Genomic DNA, 17252 nt, shown 5'->3' with positions numbered 1-17252 from the left:
ATGAGCAGTATTTATAAAATGTTGAAAATACTTGGTATTAAGTATACTAGACACACATTTAACTTCTCCAAGTTGTTTTTTTTTAATTTTATTTTTTTTCACTTTGTGCCTCGTCTTCTGCTCTATCCCAGCCCCTCTCCCCCCACCGTAACTGAAAGTTTGGGGTTTCTGACTTTCTCCAGAACAAAAATTTTACGCTTTCAGCTTTTTTTTACAGAAAAACTGATCATGTTATTTGAAAGAAGAGAATGAGTATCTGTCTACTGGTTACTTTATATAACAACAAATAGGAATTAAGTAATTTAAAAAAAAAAATCTTAGCATCAAGGTAGCACTTGGCTTATTTTGAAAAATCTATACTTGGAGCGTAAAATACTGGATAATTTCTAAAAGTGACTAAAAAAATTCTCATGCTGTGTAGTACTTTGTTTTCACCTTCATTTTGTAGCCTAATGTTACAACAAGAAGGTACATCCTTGAGGAGAATGATGATACGAGTATTATAATCAATAAGGATGGCTGTGAGGACCAGGCAGTATTTCTTGGCGCTTGGATTAATAATCTGTATTAGTCTCATCTGTTAAAAGTATAAAGAAAAATGCAAGTCCACACATCCTGTTTATTAAAATTCTCCTTGGTAATGCACTTCCCAGTTGATGTTTAAAGGGTTTAGTTTTCAAGAATAAAACTTAATTTAGGCCTTACCATTGTTACCTCTTGAATTTTTTTTTTAGCTAGTTTTCTGCAAAACACTTTATGGAAGAAACACAGGCTTTTTGTATTTTACACCCTAAAGCACAGACCAAACCAACTTAGGGAGGACTGAAGAAGTATCTGCAGCTTTCAGTTCTGTAATGGAACAAGACTGCCTTGCTCAAGGTCATCACCAAAGCCCGCGGCAGAGCTGGATGCGTAACAGCAGCTTTCCTGCGCTGCGAGCTGCAGCTTGAACCAGAAGGGCACCTATCCTGTGTCAGTGCCTCTTCTGGAGGCACACAAATACAGTAATTTGTGTTCTAAATATTACTATAACGCTATTATTGAAGGTAAATATAATCGACTTTGTTGCTGGAAGTATTTGGCTGGCTGTATAGCACTTAGGGGCTTTGAAAACTTCATGGCGGAGGGGGAGGAAGGCACCCGGGCACGTCTTCAGTTCCCTTTGGCTTTCTTCAGCCCCAGAAAGAGCTTTGTGCCTGAGCAGTGATGCAGAACAGCTGATGGGCCTGGTTGTGGCCTAATCTCTCTCCTTCTCTCTCTCTTTTTTTTTTTCAGTGAATATTTTTTCTCTTTTAAATAAAGCAGTACTGGGGAAAAAAAAAAAAGCAACTGTATTTATCAAGAGTTTTGTGGTACACCGCTGTAGTTCTGCAGAGCCAGTGTATTGAGAGATGAAGAGGGCAGTATTATAGGTGAAGAATGGTAATTAAACGTACGCTGTAGATGAGTGCGTGCCGCTACAAGTAGGCAGATAGGTGAAGTTGAAGGCTGCTGGCTTTAGATTAATTCCCTTTTGGTTATAGTCTTGGGTAAGCTTTATGCCTTGCTGCTGCGGGCTGGGAGTGAGAAAAGATTACATAGAATATGTAAAGAGCTTTAATGATCTGTGCGTGAGTCTTGTTCCTGTTGATTTTTTAATCCATATTTTAGCTGGATCAGTTGTTTATAATCTTTGTGAAACCTTCTGCTAGGAGTAAAATGACTATTTCTTTATTTCTGTATATTTCATATATACATATGCTGCCTGAATGTGTTTATAAACATAGGCTTTTGCGATGTTTATACTCACATTTTTAAAAGAAAAAAAAATTGTTGTAAGTAGTTTTGATGTTACATGCTGCAAAATTAAGAAGAAACAAATGTGGTGCAGCATGTGGTGTGTGTGTTCGTGGTGACCTTTGCCTTCTGATTAGAAGTATGTAAAGAAGCCCTGGTTTTAGAGGAGGGCTAGATACGTGGTACTGAGTAATTACTGCTACGGGCTGTGATATTTGCTCTTTATTGAAGGCAAAGGAACGGGTTTTTCATCAATAATTTTGTAGTTTTGAAGTCAAGCAGGTGGTGATGTAGGGTCTAACCCCAATTCCTGCTGAAATTTATTGAAGTTCTCAATGCACTTTCAGGGTGTCGAGTGTTTTTTGTTTTTTTTTTAGTACAGCCGGATGCAAGTCTGGATAGAAAAATACATAAAGCTGTGTGGGAAGGTGGGGTTTGTGGGGCGTTGTGCGGGGCAGGGCAGGCGCTGGGCGCCCGGGGAGGTGCCGAGGGCGTGAGGGTGAAACAGCCGCCACGGAAAATGGTCGGGGGAGGGGGGCGGGGGGAAGCCCATCTCCAGATCCGACCCGGGTCAGGCTTGATTTGCAGCTTAGTCGCTTTCCGAAGCGGCTGTCAGCTCGGTAAACAGGAGGCTGCCGGCTGCGTTGAACAGACGGGGGGGGGGAGATTAGCATATTAATGTGGCGCTTGCTAATCGCCTCCCCTCCCTCCTCCCCGCCTCCCTCCTCAATGAAGGCAGGAGGACGGGCACCGCGCTCACTCCCCTGCCTGCTTTCCGCCCTCCTCGGGGAAGGATGGTCGGGGCTTGCGATCGCCGAGGCGTGAGGAGATGAAGCAGCGGCGCGGCCTCCCCCCGCCGCCGCCGCCGGCCCCGGGCGCGCTGCGGGGCCGCGTCCCCGCCGCTGCCAGGTGAAGCCGGCCCGGCCCGGGGGAAGGGCAGCGCTTCTCCTCCTCGCTTTTGTAGCTTCAGGCGGCTCTCAGCCTCCCCCCTTCGCCGCCCCGCAGGACCGCACACGCTGCCGGAGCGCTGAATCGGGACATTGTGTGCCGGAGCCCGGCGTGACTCCGTGCGGGTGTATGTGGCCGCCGGCGGTGGCAGGCCCCGGGGCGAGCAGGTGCTGGCTGTATGGAGAGGAGCGGCTGTAGCCCATTCCCGATATGCTGGGCTAAAGGTACACGTACCTTTTTTTTTTTTTGTTTTAAATATATATATTTTTTTTTCCTTGTTAATTTAATGTTTTACCACCTGTGGGTCTGTAGGTTTTTCTTATCATAGCTAGAAAATAAAAGATTTTTATTCCGGTCATGCGCTTGTAACGTGAAGCAGTCCGCAGGATCTTCTTTCACCTGGCAGCTGTAATGCTTTTTTTTTTTTTTATCCCCTTTGCTTTTCAGAATTATTTGGAATCATAGAATGGTTTGGGTTGGAAGGGACCTTAAAGATCATCTAGTTCCAACCCCCTGCCATACACCCTTCCACCAGACCAGGTTGCTCCAAGCCCCATCCAACCTGGCCTTGAACACTGCCAGGGAGGGGGCAGCCACAGCTCCTCTGGGCAACCTGGGCCAGTGTCTCACCACCCTCACAGGAAAGAAGAAAAAAAAAAAAGAGCACTTGAGCTGTTTGGTTTTTACTTCCACTGATGTGAGGATATGAGGGCTTTGTTTTTCATCTTTGTGTGTTTGAAACGAGTGTAATTCTGCTTTCAGCTTTTGGAAGAAGTAGTTTTTAAGTGGCTCATCATAGGTAGCGTTTACAGTGGAAGACTTAACATCTTTTTACATCTATGTCTTAGAAGTTGCCACCCCTATTCACCCCCTCCAAAAAGTGACAATAACTAAAAGCATGCATTTATTACAATTAGAAGGTTTGACTTGAGGCTTAACAATAATTAGATGGAAATGTGAAATTCATTCACATGATTCTCTTAATTTGCATCCAAAGACATTTATAACATTATAAATATCCCAAAGATATTTACCCTATTATAATCTAGAAGGTACTTCTATGTTGGTGTTGTGGGTGGGAGTGTGTATATGAAGATAGAAGACAGGGATAAAGCTCGAAATTCTGTCAGTGGCCAAAGAATTAAATCTTCCTTAGATGGAAAACAACTGTAAAAGTTTTGAGTGTTGCTGATTGTAAGCATAACTTGTGTTCACTTTCATTTCAATATACTTTCTTTTTTGGAAGAGAAACTGGCAGTGAAGTATTGCGTCACCGTCATCTTGGATCACAGACAGAGGCAGTTACTTCAGAAGTTCAGGGGAAACGTATCTGAACTAAGGAGTTGGTAGGCATAGCTGATAATTAGTTGTTTTGGGAAAAATATCAGTAAATTTATTTAGAACTTTTATTGTCTTGTTTTTTGGAGGAGACGCGAAGTGGCATTTAACGCTGTCTTTGTCTTGCTGAACTGTTCAGGCTAAACTGGCATTTGCCACAGGTTGCTGTATTATAGTAGCACATATAGTAGAAATAACTTATAGTAGAAGAAGAAATAGTAGAAGAAGAATGTGTAGTACACATATAGTACACATATAGTACACATATAGTACACATATAGTACACATATAGTACACATATAGTACACGAAGAAATTGCAGAACTTGAACACCATGTCCTAGTAACATCTTGTGAAGTTCAGAATCTTGTCAGCTCACTGGGGAATAATAGTTAATAAAACAGTGAGTAGCAGTAGCTGGAGACAAAGCTAAAACAAAGTTATGCTTTGCTTTTAGTAGAACTTGTTTACCAGGAAGGGGTAATAGTGATGCTGACTCCTGTGTGTCGTAAACTGGGTAACGAAAGTATTAAATGAAATTGGGATTAATCTCCTCCTTGAGCTATTCTAAGGGTCAGAATGAAGGTCCTTTCAGAGTACCCCCAGAGAGGAACTTTCAAAAATCGGGAAGAAAATCTCAAAGAAAGCAAGTTGTTACCATCTGTTGTGAAGGCTGATTAGTATGGGGGATATTGATTTTCTCCCTCCTGCTCCAGCACTGGAGGATGACTACAGCAGGACTAGCTGCTTCATGCAGTAGATGGCTGCATTGGGGCCATGATAAAAGGTATCAATTCCCCCCACACACCCACTCCAGCAACTAAAATGAATGAAAAATGATCCCTCCCTCCTCCCTGGTCGCCTGTGAAGTGTTCTCAGAACATAACTTCAGGGAAGATTGCTTATCCAGCCTCCTCTGCCCCGGAACGCAGAACAGCCATGCAATCTCTTCTGATTCCTGTTGGGGGGAGAAGGGGGACACCAGGAGTTGCATAAGAGGAAAAAGGCACCAGCATCTTTGCAGCTGCAAATTGTGATGATTTCTAGAAAAAGCTACATCTCAGCCTCCGAAAAAAAAATTAGGACAGATGAGAAATAGCTTGTGCTATATTTGTCATTGAATGGTGGCCATTCCTTAGTTGATGAATACTCTGTATACCGCTCACCAGCTTAACCTTAGGGAAATGAAACGGATCTGGCCTACTTTGATAAGGGCTGTGAGATACCTGCAGTCAAAGAAAGGTAATATATTAATGAGAGAAACATTTAGTATAGATAGCTTTATTGTGGCTCTTTGGCTTTTCTGTTACAGCTTCAGGTAACCTGCAGCAAAAAATTGTTAAAACTTTTAAAAGTATTTTATAATGTCTTAAAATGTGATCTTGATGTATATGTTTTATTATCCATAACTTTTCTCTCAATGGTCTGTTCTCTTTTTTGAGTGCGACAGATGAAGCTTTCAGTGTATTAGGTGTGATCTCATAGCAAATGTTAGTCCTTTGAAAATGCTTTGGAAATATTTCAGTAAGTCTGTGTTCATACAGAGTGTGCTTCTACCTTTTTTTTGGTGTTCTTAAATCTAAAATCTTCAATCTTCGTAGCGATACTGCGTGCTGAACTAATTGCAGCCAATTCTGTGTGCTCAGTCTGTAGGACTGCATCAAAGAAAAAGATAGTATTTGCTTTCTTTATAAACTATTAGTGTAATCTGTATATGATACAAGCCAGGTTTTGCCTTCTCTTTATGCTAAAGCCAGTCCTAAAGTAATGTTACGGAACTCAGTAATTTAGTCTGGATCTGCATACTCCAGGTTTGAGGATATTTTGATTGGCAAACGACGAGAAAGGGTGTATTTTGTTTACTGGCGTATTTATTCTCAGCAAGCAAGTCTGTATTTCTTTACTTTAGTAGCGATAGTAGTAAGACATTTTTGGCTGCTTTTTTCCCCCCCTCCCTTCCCTTATTAAGTAATTTGAAACTTAAAATCTCTGATCTTGTGGAATAAAACAGCCTCAAGCTTGGTTGCAACTTCGGGGGATGCTGAAGTGGATGTCGCAGTCCCTGAGAAGGCAGTGCTTGTTTCTCAGCTAAGTACTGAGAATTTGTGCCAGTATCATACAGGGATGTTTTCTTTCTGACTGAAACTGTAGACTTGAAAGTTCTTCAGTTGCCTTAATTTCTACCAAATTTTATTTTGTTTGCGGATCTTTAGTAATCTTACCAAATCTTAGAGGTGTTAAATGATACGATGTATCGCACTTTGCTTTATACACTTTTGCTAGTGGCCTTTTTTCTGCCATTTGAAGCTTATGGAATAGCTCAGTGAAAAGAAATGTAAATGTAGCAGTCAAGGATAGTTGGATAGCCCTGCTGTATAGCTGTAAATATCCACCCCAAGGAGGAAGTTTCTTGAATATCTTCCATGTGAAAATCTCTTGTTTAATAATTTATGAACAGTAAATTGATATGATGTTGTTAAGTTTATGTCATGTGAGTAGTTAGTCCGAACAGCTGAATTGAAGAACTGTGATCACCCTTCACTGACATGAAAAGGTCTGTACTGTCTTAAGAAAATCAAGCCCAATTCTGTCAAAAACCTTGGCTTGATTAAAAAAAAAAATTTTAAGCCAGCAATGTTGTGCAATGTATTTAATCAACTGGGAAGGAGTTTTTATCGTATTTATTGCAATCTGTTAATGTTGCAATCTTTTTTTTTAAACTGATAATCAATTCCAAGTTAAATGTGTTTGTTTTTTTCAATGAACCCCGCTGTTTCAGGAGGTGTGTTCAGATGGGACCTGCTGGTGATACGTTGAATACAAGTTGGATGCATAAGATAAAAGTTCAATGCTGTTTCTCCTTCATCTCTATCTCATAAGTCTCTACTGTTTTGCTAACAGAAAAATACTTGGGTGATAGTTTTCAGTCCAACAGACCCTTAGATTTTTAGGTGGTAGGTAATCACTAAAAGGGACACAGTGGTAGAAATGGAGTAAGGAAAGTTGCTGATACCATGAAGGTAGGCAGGTGAATACCCTCTAAAACTAAAACGTCTTTTTTGACACACACACTGTGTATATAACATAGAAATATAATAACTATTGTGTATTAGGGAAGAAAAACCCCGCTCTTAGCGTGAATGTTCTGCTGCATCTTCTTGGTGAGTTTCAGTTGAGGGGACTGGAGGGGGGCACCCGCTCTTGCACTTTTTGCAGATCTGTAGGTGTAGTTCAGGAATGCCATGAAGTGCTTTTCTGTTGGTTTCTGGGCACATAACAACTGGGAAAAGTCTAGTCTGTCATTTAACAGTCTGTTCTTGACTTACTACATTGGCTACATCAGCTGACGTGACACATCGGCCATTTCTTTCCAAACCATAAATTTGTCTGAACTTTTATTAAACTTTATTAACTTCTTAAGGTGTGAGATTTGCAAATTGTCACAGCATCAGTTACTTCAGTTCATTTGAACCTGTTTTTTTGTTGGAAATCTTTGTAGAAAAAAGAAAAACATTGTTAATCTCATCAAACCACTAATTTTCAAAGACAGTTTAAATGCCTGTGTATCTTTAAAAGTGGAAAATAAACTGGAAAAGCAGGGGGGTTTTCCCTTCACTGTTACAGTACAGCATGCTGTAGCATTGATATTCTGCAAAACATATAGGGAGGATGCAGCTATGAGAGTACTAATGCATTTCCATTAGGGTGATTCGTTTGTTATTCAAAGACTACTGGAATAGAAGATGGAGCTTGAGATATTTTTACAAAAAAGGGAAGTGATTGTTTTAAGGGCTGGGGGAGCATTTGCTGTTCCCTGTGTAATGGAGATGTATGATCTTATCAGTTGCAGCACCTAGGAATGAACCAGTAAACCAGCGTGGAATTAAATTCTGAGCTACCTGGGCAAAACTAAAACTTAGGCAAGGAAAATGGAATGTTTTAAACATCCTTTTGAAGGTGCATTAGAAAAAGGCTGAAGAGCAAAGTCTGGAAGTCAGACTTTAAGAGAATGGTGCATTTTTGCTGAAAAGTCAAACGGGAGTTTGTGACCTTAACAGCTTTCTTATTCAGTTTATGTTCGAAATTTTTTTACCACAGGTCATATTGTGTGTGTATATATCTTTTATTTCCTCTATGGCACGTGTATGTACACACGCACACACACAGACTCAGCATCAGTTTCCCTACACAGTCAGCCTGGAAACTCTTGCAGTATTTCAGAATTCGCATCCTTAGATACTGAAGGTGATCTCTTACCTGTTTTTGATGCATTTTTAGCAAACACAATTCATTGGGCAACTGATCTTCATGCACAGCTTTTATTGGAAGAACTATTGTAATGAAATAAGCTTTTCTGACTTGTGTTATATTTGTAAGAAATACCAGCTTGTCTCAATCCTTCCACTTGCTGAAGTGTTGCTTAAATGGAATAGTTGCAAATTCATGTCTTGTACAAAATTCGGTGTGTCAGCAGAGAGTCTGTAATTTTCCTTAATTGTTAGTCTTAAAAAAAACCCTCACTAATATCCTTAAATTCATGACCTGATACAGGTTTGTTTATGGTAATCTATTAAAAACTGGAGACATCTTAAATGAATATACACTATCCCATTACAGTCGGCAAGCCCGTGCAAGCTGCTGAGTTCTATAAACTAGCACAGCAAAAAAAAGACAGACATAAGGAAATGTCTTTGTAAATGTTCTATTAAAACAAACTTAAGCACAGCTCATCATAAATATATTTGATTATAGCAATTGTAAAAATATTGTAGCATTCATGAAGATTTCATCCTCTTGCAAAGTAAGTGGGATCACTGCAATATCTACTGTTGAATCCATGTTGAGAATTAATGATGCCAGTTTTTTTCTGACAGTTTGTAAAGGATGGGGATTGCTGAAGTTATGGAGTTAACTGGTGGTTGTCCAGCACTTACATGACACTTTGTTTACTGGCATGCAGGAACAGGGTTGAATTTTCCTCTTCTGATATTGAATGTAGCTTAGCAAAGATGTTACGAAAAGTATTTCTGGGTGGAATTCAATCCTGCTGAGTCATTTCATTGAAAATAATCTGTAAACAAACTCCCCCCCCTTTTTTTTTTTCATTTGATAACCAAGGTTTATTTCTTTGCCAGAAGAGAGGTTGCTTATTACTTTTCCTAAGCACTGTCACTGCTTTCCAAAATAGTGTTTCCCCTGCCAATGACTTCAGATCCATAAAACTAAGCACTAGGGGTTTGGTTTGTCTTTTGTAATTTAAATCAGACTCACTCTGCGAATTAAATATTGTCCCTTGCTTTATTGAGGAAATTTCTAAGGAAAAACAGCTCTTTCTGTGGCCTGAGTCTCTTCACCTTGAGTAAGTACAGGAAGAAAATTGGTGTGTGACCTTCAGTTCTGCCATTACTTGGTACAACTGCTCACAGCTACTGAGAACACTTCAGTGAAGAGCTGTCATATCAACAGATGAGGAGCATAATAAACTGAAGTGTAGCATTTTGAGACTGAAAGCTAAACTTTGACTTCAGTTTGACGTGCTGTGGAACTAAAATTCTCTTTTTGCCAGAGGAAATTGAATAGTCTTAACTCCTCTGCAGCCAGTGTTTGATAGTTCATCTTACATTAGCTGAACGGGCCCTCAGGGATGTGGCAGTTTCCTTTCAGAATTGGAAGAGGTACAGATACAATAATTTTAAACATAAAACAGTGATGGGAAGCTTTTGCTTCTCCGCGTTGTACAAGATGCAGATCATATTCACCGTTGTGTTCCTTATAGTATGTGACACCCTGCGGTTGTCTAATGATTAAAGAACGGTAGTACCTTCCTTTCGTTGCATGCTTTTCTCCTAGTTCCTATAAGAATTTGGCCTAAGCCCATTCTACTTAAAATAGTCAGTAAAACCAGACTTTTCTTCATTTAAACATTATTACTTCTTGATGAAGTTAGACTAATGACTTTATTGCCAGTATTTGGTCGTGGATTCCTGTACTGGTTGAGTTTTCTCCTTAAATAAGCATATAAATGTTATTTTAGCAAAGAACTTTTTTTTCATCATGAGTAGTTACAGGGTGAGTAATGGTCTGCAGTCCTGTTAAATCTTTATTTCTAGGGAGGAGGATGGTAAGGAACTGGATGTATTCCTGAAGCTTCTCAGCTGGCTTCTGAAGATAAGGGGCAATAAGATTTAAGCTCTTCTCGTAGGCTTTCTGCTGTTAGTTTGCAACTCAGCAGTGATCTGTTGTTCTTGCTTTTACAGGGAGATACTAGAAGGAATCGTATTCCTGCAACCCTAGTGTGTTCAACTCAAAGGGGGTTTTGTCTAGTCTGTGACATGATGGTTGGTCAAGATAAACTGAAGAATTGCAGCAAAGATACTTTAGAGTAGAGGAACCTTTTCAATGTGATCGTAAGGGCTGATTCCCATACAACAACCTGCATTGCCAGTCGACTTGAACAGCAGCTTTTTGTCCATTCAGGTGTTTGATTGCAATGGTCTCCGATCATACTGGCAGAACTAAAAGGCTGGCTTGACAGGTCTCTGCTTTATGGCTGTATGTAGCTGTACCTGTCAAAACAGAAGCATACCTGTGCTGCAGACACCCATCCCAGCCCTTTACCGGAGGGTAAAGGTACGGCTCAGGTGGCAGGGAGTCGTGTACCTGTTCTACACCCAGGGGTGTTGGCAGTGCAGTGCTGCTCTTATCATGTGAGTGGCAAAGGAATGGGTGATTTGCACCCTGAGCTGTTCAGCTGTGCCCTCTGGCACAGAGGTGGGATGGGCAGATAGCAGTGGTGCCTGTCAGCGCAGTGTGTTAATGTTTTATCAACTAACTGTAGTTTTAGCAGAAGGGAGGCTTTTCTGTATGTGTTTCTAAGTCTATGCCTTCTAATTTTAAGGTTTTTTTTTCTCTAGTTACAATGGGAGGACTTAAAGCCTGGGGCTTTCTAATACAGAGGTAGGAGAACGTCATTGCACAGTTCTGTTCTGCCCTTGAAATGAGGGATTTGCACCTTTGTACTTTTGCTACTAAGTTCCTTCAGCCATATTATCATAGAATCAGAGAATCGTTTTGGTTGGAAAAGACCTTTAAGATCGTTGAGTCCAACCGTTAACCCAGCACTGCCAAGTCCACCACTAAGCCATGTCCCTCAGCACCACATCTACCTGCCTTTTAAATACCTCCAGGGATGGTGACTCCACCACTGCCCTGGGCAGCCTGTTCCAATGCCTGATAACCCTTTCCATGAAGAAATTGTTCCTGATATCCAATCTAGACCTCCCCGGTACAACTTGAGGCCATTTCCTCTTGTCCTATCACTTATTACTTGGGAGAAGAGACCAACACTCACCTCACCTCCTTTAAGGTAGTTGTAGAGACCCATAAGGTCTCCCCTGAGCCTCCTTTTCTTCAGACTTTTCTATTTTTACATATATATATATATATATATATATATGCATACCATTTCATGGAGTAGGTCATATAAAATATAAACTAAATAAATGGATACAAGGCATAATCAGTGCTTGGACAGGAAAACGTCAATTACTTGTTCTTTCTTCCACACTCATTTTGGGAGTTACATAGGCACCTCAGGAATATGCCAGAGAGCTGACAAGCAGGTTTGCTGATGACACAAAACTGGGAGGACTGACCGATAAACCAGAAGGCTGCGCTGCCATTCAGTGAGACCTGGACAGGCTGGAGAGCTGGACGGAGGGGAACCTCATGAAATTCAACAAAGGCAAGTGTAGGGTCCTGCATGTGGGGAAGAATAACCTCATGCAGCAGTACAGGCTGGGGGCTGACCTGCTGGAAAGCAGCTCTGTAGAGAAGGACCTGGCAGTTCTGGTGGACAACAAGTTCACCATGAGCCAGCAATGTGCCCTTGGGGCCAAGAAGGACAGAGGGTTTGGGCTTATGAATCTCAGGAACAAGTAAAATTCATCAAAAAGAGGGGAAAACCCTCATATTGGAAACCACATATTTGAAACTGGTTATAAGATGGGATCATACTTGGGTACGTATTTATGAGCACAGAGGTGTCAAAAATATTAGCTTAAGGATTTTTCCATTCAAGTATCTCAAGTTACTGAACTCACTTGTGTAGCTGTGGTGGCTTGTGCAGGAGAACGAGAAATTAAGCCAGCTTTGAAACTTGCGCTCGCATCCGTCTGTCTTCAGAATGATATGAGGCAATTCAGGGAAGTTTGGTATGAACACGCTGTATTTGGAGACGGCAAGAGGGCAGACCAGAGGCAGATAAAGCAAACCTCAGCTTTTTAGGTTTACTTGTCTGTTAAGCGTGCTTGCCCGTAGTGTGTGTGTGTGTGGATCTACACAAGCTGTTAATAGGCTATAAGGAGTTATTTTAATCCTTTTTTTTTTTTTTTAAAGACTCAGTCACTGATCACTGATGCCTTAAGCCAGTCAGTATTTTCCTGCTCAGTGACAGGAACAAACAAGAAGTTGAGTAAACTTCAGTACTTTTGAGTAACACTACATTTAGGGGAGTGGGAACCATTCCATTTCACTAGAGTGGATGGTACCTGGAGTGAGGATGTGACAGTTACCATGAATTTTAGTTTTGTTTCCATCTCTGTGGTATACGTGATGCTTCAGGCCTGGAATAATCATACAAAGCAGGAGTTTGTCTATAACTTTTGTAACTTATTACCATAAAAATCTTGGAGGGAATATTTTTCCTTCTTTTTATTAGGCTTTCCTCAGTCTTTATATCCAATCTACACTCAGATTATTAGTATTGCTCCAGTTCTGTTGGAAATGGAAATAAAAATGCTGTCTTGTTCCTTTTCTCCAATGGGAAAAGTATTTCTCGGAGCAGGCAGTAGATACGACGTAAGCTTCTGTTCTTCCAAGGACAGTCAACCTCCTGTAACGCAATAAAGTTGCTCATAAAATGTGTCCTTTGTGACCGACTGTGCGGTTTTTTACAGGTTTGTAGGGCCAGGTCTTTTCAGGTGTTGAAGGCTTCCTCCTTCCTTGTCTGTGTGGACGTACATATGCCAGTGCTTATCACCTGAACATAAATGTAGTTATTTTATACTTATATTCAAAGCTGCTTTTCTCCTGGAAATCCAGAGGTATGGTGCAAAATTAAGGCCAAACTGAAGAAGGGTGGATCCCGAACACTTTAGGTTGTTGATTTGTTAATTATGGCGTATGTTTTCTTTGACATTGGTGGTGCAGTGTAACTTGGCACTGAATTTTTAGATGGACTGTTATTTCTGGCTATGATTACTACGTCTTTGTGTTCTTTCCCTTTTCCTCTCCCTCCTTCTGGGCCACAGACATGCTGTTTGTTTTATCGCAGTGAACTGGTTTGTTTTAGCATGTAAGAGTAGATTATATAAATGTTATAATAACTTGATTTCGAAGTTCAGAGCTTGCTGTCAAAACAACATGTTCTCAGGAATATTCCCAAAGTAATTTGTTATATCTCTCTTTAATCTTACTATTGTTGCATTAAAACAAACAAACAAGGAATTTAAGCCTCTCCTGCAAGATGTCCTGGAGGAATTGACAAACCCTATCCAAAAGAATTTCTTTGCAAATATCTCATATTGGTGTATACCTTTGTTAAATGCCTTATAGACGAAACAAAACATCAAGGTAAATCTGTAAGTTTAAGATGGAATACATGCTGTGCAGCAACGTATTCCCTTTTTTAAATTAAACTCTGAAAGAACAAATCCAGTTCTAAAATTACGTTTTACATCTGGAAAATGAGGAATAAAGTATTTGGTCTTTTTTTTTCCTGGACATTTATCTGATTTATAAAAGCAACAACTCTTGATTAAAAAAAAGTCTGAAATTAAGTATTTTGCAGGTGACAGAAAATTAAACAAAGGCAGACACACCAGTGAAATAGTTAAGAAAAAAAGATATATTTTTTTTAAGTCCTCTCCTTTTAAATACTGTTAAAATGACTGAATTGCGATGGGCAAGGGAAAATGGATGAGGTTTTTGTAACAAATAACTTAGTACATCATAAATGTGAAGTAAATAGAAACTGAAACAAGTTTTTGTTTAGTTTTGGTATCAGTTGTCTTCGTCTCTGAAATCTTTGAGCTGTGAGTTTCTGTTGATTAATTGAAAAAATGAAGAATCTTCAGTTGTCTGGTATAAAACAATACCGAGCACAGATTGGGGATGAAGAAAGTCTTCCACAGTTCGAGTTGGCCATAGAAACCTCAATTCCAATGAAGAAATCTTGAAAGAAATGCAGCTTTCTGACCTTCAGCGAGATCGTGGTAGGGGATAGTTAAAATAAGTGAGTAAATGGGGTAGGCTGTGCTGCTGCTTTTGCAGTGAAGAAACATGCCAGTTTCTGTTCCTGGAGGGTTTTTTTCTTACAGCAACACCCTTTTTGTGTACATCTCACTCTTGCTATGAAGTACAGCAGTGAGACAGTCTGTGCAGCTGAAGTTCTTGCCGTGAAAAATACATTTTTCACAAGAAGAGTGAAACAGGGATGTTTTCAGTCTCTATTAACTGACATCTTAAATGAGGAATTAGTGTTGCACATTAATGAATCAGAATTTGCTCTTTCTTGAAACTGTAAATGCGTAGCATTGCAGTAAGTGAAAGGTGGTGGCTTGGGGGTGTTTGTTTAAGAGGGGTTGTGTAGGTTTTTTTTATTTTATTTTAGCTGAAGGGATAAAGTAAAGCACAAAGTCTCATCAAATATGGTGCTCTGTACTCCTCTTTGTATTAGCGAAGTATTCTTCTATTCGCTCCTTAAAGTGGGAAAACTAATTTCCTTCTGGAGTGGGAAAATAATTTGCAGCTTATTTCTTTGGAGCAAATCTTATTAACTCTTAATGTCTCACATCTTCCATTTGTGTAGAAGGAACGGTGGCACTACATCTCCCCAAACCCAGTAGCAGAGCTGTGTGGACAGTGTCCCCCAAGGCTGCCTGGGGTGTAACATCCTAGTTCCACATTGACCAGGTGGAACACAAATGTTCTCCAAGCCTGGCAAGCTCTGCTTTTTGCTCTTTGCTGGTTGCATCTCTTCAGTGTCCATCGTTCCTCTGAGTGGTGTTGGATTTGACAGAAGAATATAACTGCATTTTAAATGAGTTTTTCCTCTTTAAATCCCTGCTATCTATGAAACTCAATTCACTTGCTCAGGGAAGTACCTTGCAGCTGACTAAAATGTAACGGAATCATGTTTCAGGCAAATGCTGAGCATCTTGAAACCATACTTTGACATTTACAAAATATTGGGAAATAATCAAGTTTAGGTGTGCTTGTACTGCCATTGACTGGGCATATTTCAAATTAACCTTTTTCCTTTACACTTCATCCGAGTTACTGGTTCTGTCATGTGTTCGAATGGTTTCTGCCCAAAAAGTTCCTTTTAACAGATAATGTGCTTCTGCCACCTCCTTAAATTCTGATCCCTGGCTGAAGGTCTGTAGGTGGTGCCATGACAGTTAACTGTCGGATGCTTTGTTGATTTTGGTCCAAATTAGAGGTGCTCATCACTGGCTGCCTTGTATCGGATACAAACAAGCCTTCCTTGTCTGTTCTGTTCCCCAGGAATTTCATTAACTTCTGCCAAATTATTGGCGTTAAGAATTTAATTGGTAAGAATGTATCAAATGATACAACCTGCTCTAGTACCAGAACTTCTGTCTAATCTGTTAGTAAACACTCTGCTCCTAAACAAAGGGAAATTGTAATTGTTTTGAGTAAACTAGGTACTTAGACTATTTTTTTTTCCTTCCAGACTGTGCCTTCAAGGCCTTCAGCTCATGCACTGTCTGATCTGAACCCAAAGTCAAGAGATGCCTCAATTTTTAATAGTAAAAGTTTCTAGAGATACAAAGTTCTGATACATTTTTGCCAATGTGTCCAGTATTTCACAAATACACTATCCACACCTTGTTATTCTTCCTTCACATACATTTTGTAATACCATCAAAGTGCATGTTGCAAAGCATAGCATCAGACTGATTTTTTTTGTGTTTTTTTAGAAGATAGATGTATCTCAGGAGTACACTGGATACTAGAGCAGCTGTGATTGTCCAATTTAGAAACACTTCAAACTGGGAGCTCACTACAAGATAAATTCCTTGTGTTGCTCCACTGACGGGAAATACAAGAATAATTTGAAATTAATGATAAGCAATTAATGTATGTCTGAGGCCTTACATTTAGTCTATTATATACAATTTTTTAAAGTCTGTTATAGAAACAAAACTTTTAAGTTCAGCAAAGCCATTACTGTAAAAACTTTTATTTTTCATGATTAAAATGTAACAACTCATCTGCAGTTTCCATTCTTTTTTTTTGTATGCAGGGTAAGGAGTAGAGGTGACATAGGTCTGTTGGTGACATAAAGAACCACTCATGTTTATTATTAAGGAGTTGTACGTAGGAGCTTTGTAGATCAGCATGATCCTCCGTGGTGAGGCAGGCAGGGCACTGGAAGGTGAGCGTGATTTCACCCAGGAAGCTGGACTCTCATTTTTGAATCTGCTGCTGAGCACCATAAAAGTTCAGTCACTCTGCCTCAAGGGTGTTACTTGTTTTACTCAGCAGCTCCTCTCTATTCTGTCTTCGTGTTTGTCCCTTCTGTTCACCCTGACATTTTCTGGATATGTTTCTGTGCCATTTCAATATGTTACTCTTAAGATTCTTGGTCTCTTTTTCAAATCTTCCCTTTTAGTTGGTCAAACTTATCTGGGTACCAACTAATAGTTGATAAATGGCTTTAAAGGAAGAGGGAAAAAAAATAAGGTTGAACTTGAAAATGACACTTGAATTTTTAATATTGGTATTTAAACCAAATTATTTTTGCTGCCTTTAATAATTACAATGGAAGAATTCCTCTTCCTCCCCTACCAGTGCTCTGCCCTCCCTCCTTCTCCTCTCCACCCCCCCAGCCCCACACTTGCCTAGGTATTGAAAATCAGTAAAGGCTACGTAATAGTTTAGCATCGGAGACTCAGAGCTGTCAGATTTGGACTGCAGATGGTTTGTGCAGCTGTACTGAAAAAAGCAATTTCACCAATACGAAACTCACTCATTTCTCCAACCTTTTGTGAGTGCAGAGGAAAATTTGTGCATCAATCTCCCATCGTACGTTAAATTTGTACATCACCACCACCCCCCCTCCCCTCGAGTGGTCCAAGAGGAGGCAGTGAGCTGACATACCAG

General features: G+C 40.1%; 1 protein-coding gene across 5 annotated transcripts in view; it reads left to right on the top strand.

Moving 5' to 3' along the window:
- Positions 1-17252, top strand: part of PTK2 (protein tyrosine kinase 2) — a 245096-nt gene that overhangs the window by 66176 nt on the left and 161668 nt on the right. For 2 of the 5 annotated variants that reach the window (XM_068396089.1, XM_068396088.1), the window contains exon 1: positions 2738-2948. The exons of 2 other annotated variants lie outside the window; for them this stretch is intronic. In XM_068396089.1, the coding sequence (XP_068252190.1) occupies positions 2903-2948 (46 nt within the window). In that variant the 5' untranslated portion in view covers positions 2738-2902. Of the gene's footprint in view, positions 1-2737; positions 2949-17252 lie in introns of those variants that run through there. One more of the 5 variants, XM_068396093.1, reaches the window with a different exon arrangement.

This window comes from Nyctibius grandis, chromosome 3 (assembly GCF_013368605.1).
Source record: "Nyctibius grandis isolate bNycGra1 chromosome 3, bNycGra1.pri, whole genome shotgun sequence".
In the NCBI taxonomy this organism is placed as follows: Eukaryota; Metazoa; Chordata; class Aves; order Nyctibiiformes; family Nyctibiidae; genus Nyctibius; species Nyctibius grandis.
This window is presented reverse-complemented; position numbering and strand designations above follow the sequence as displayed.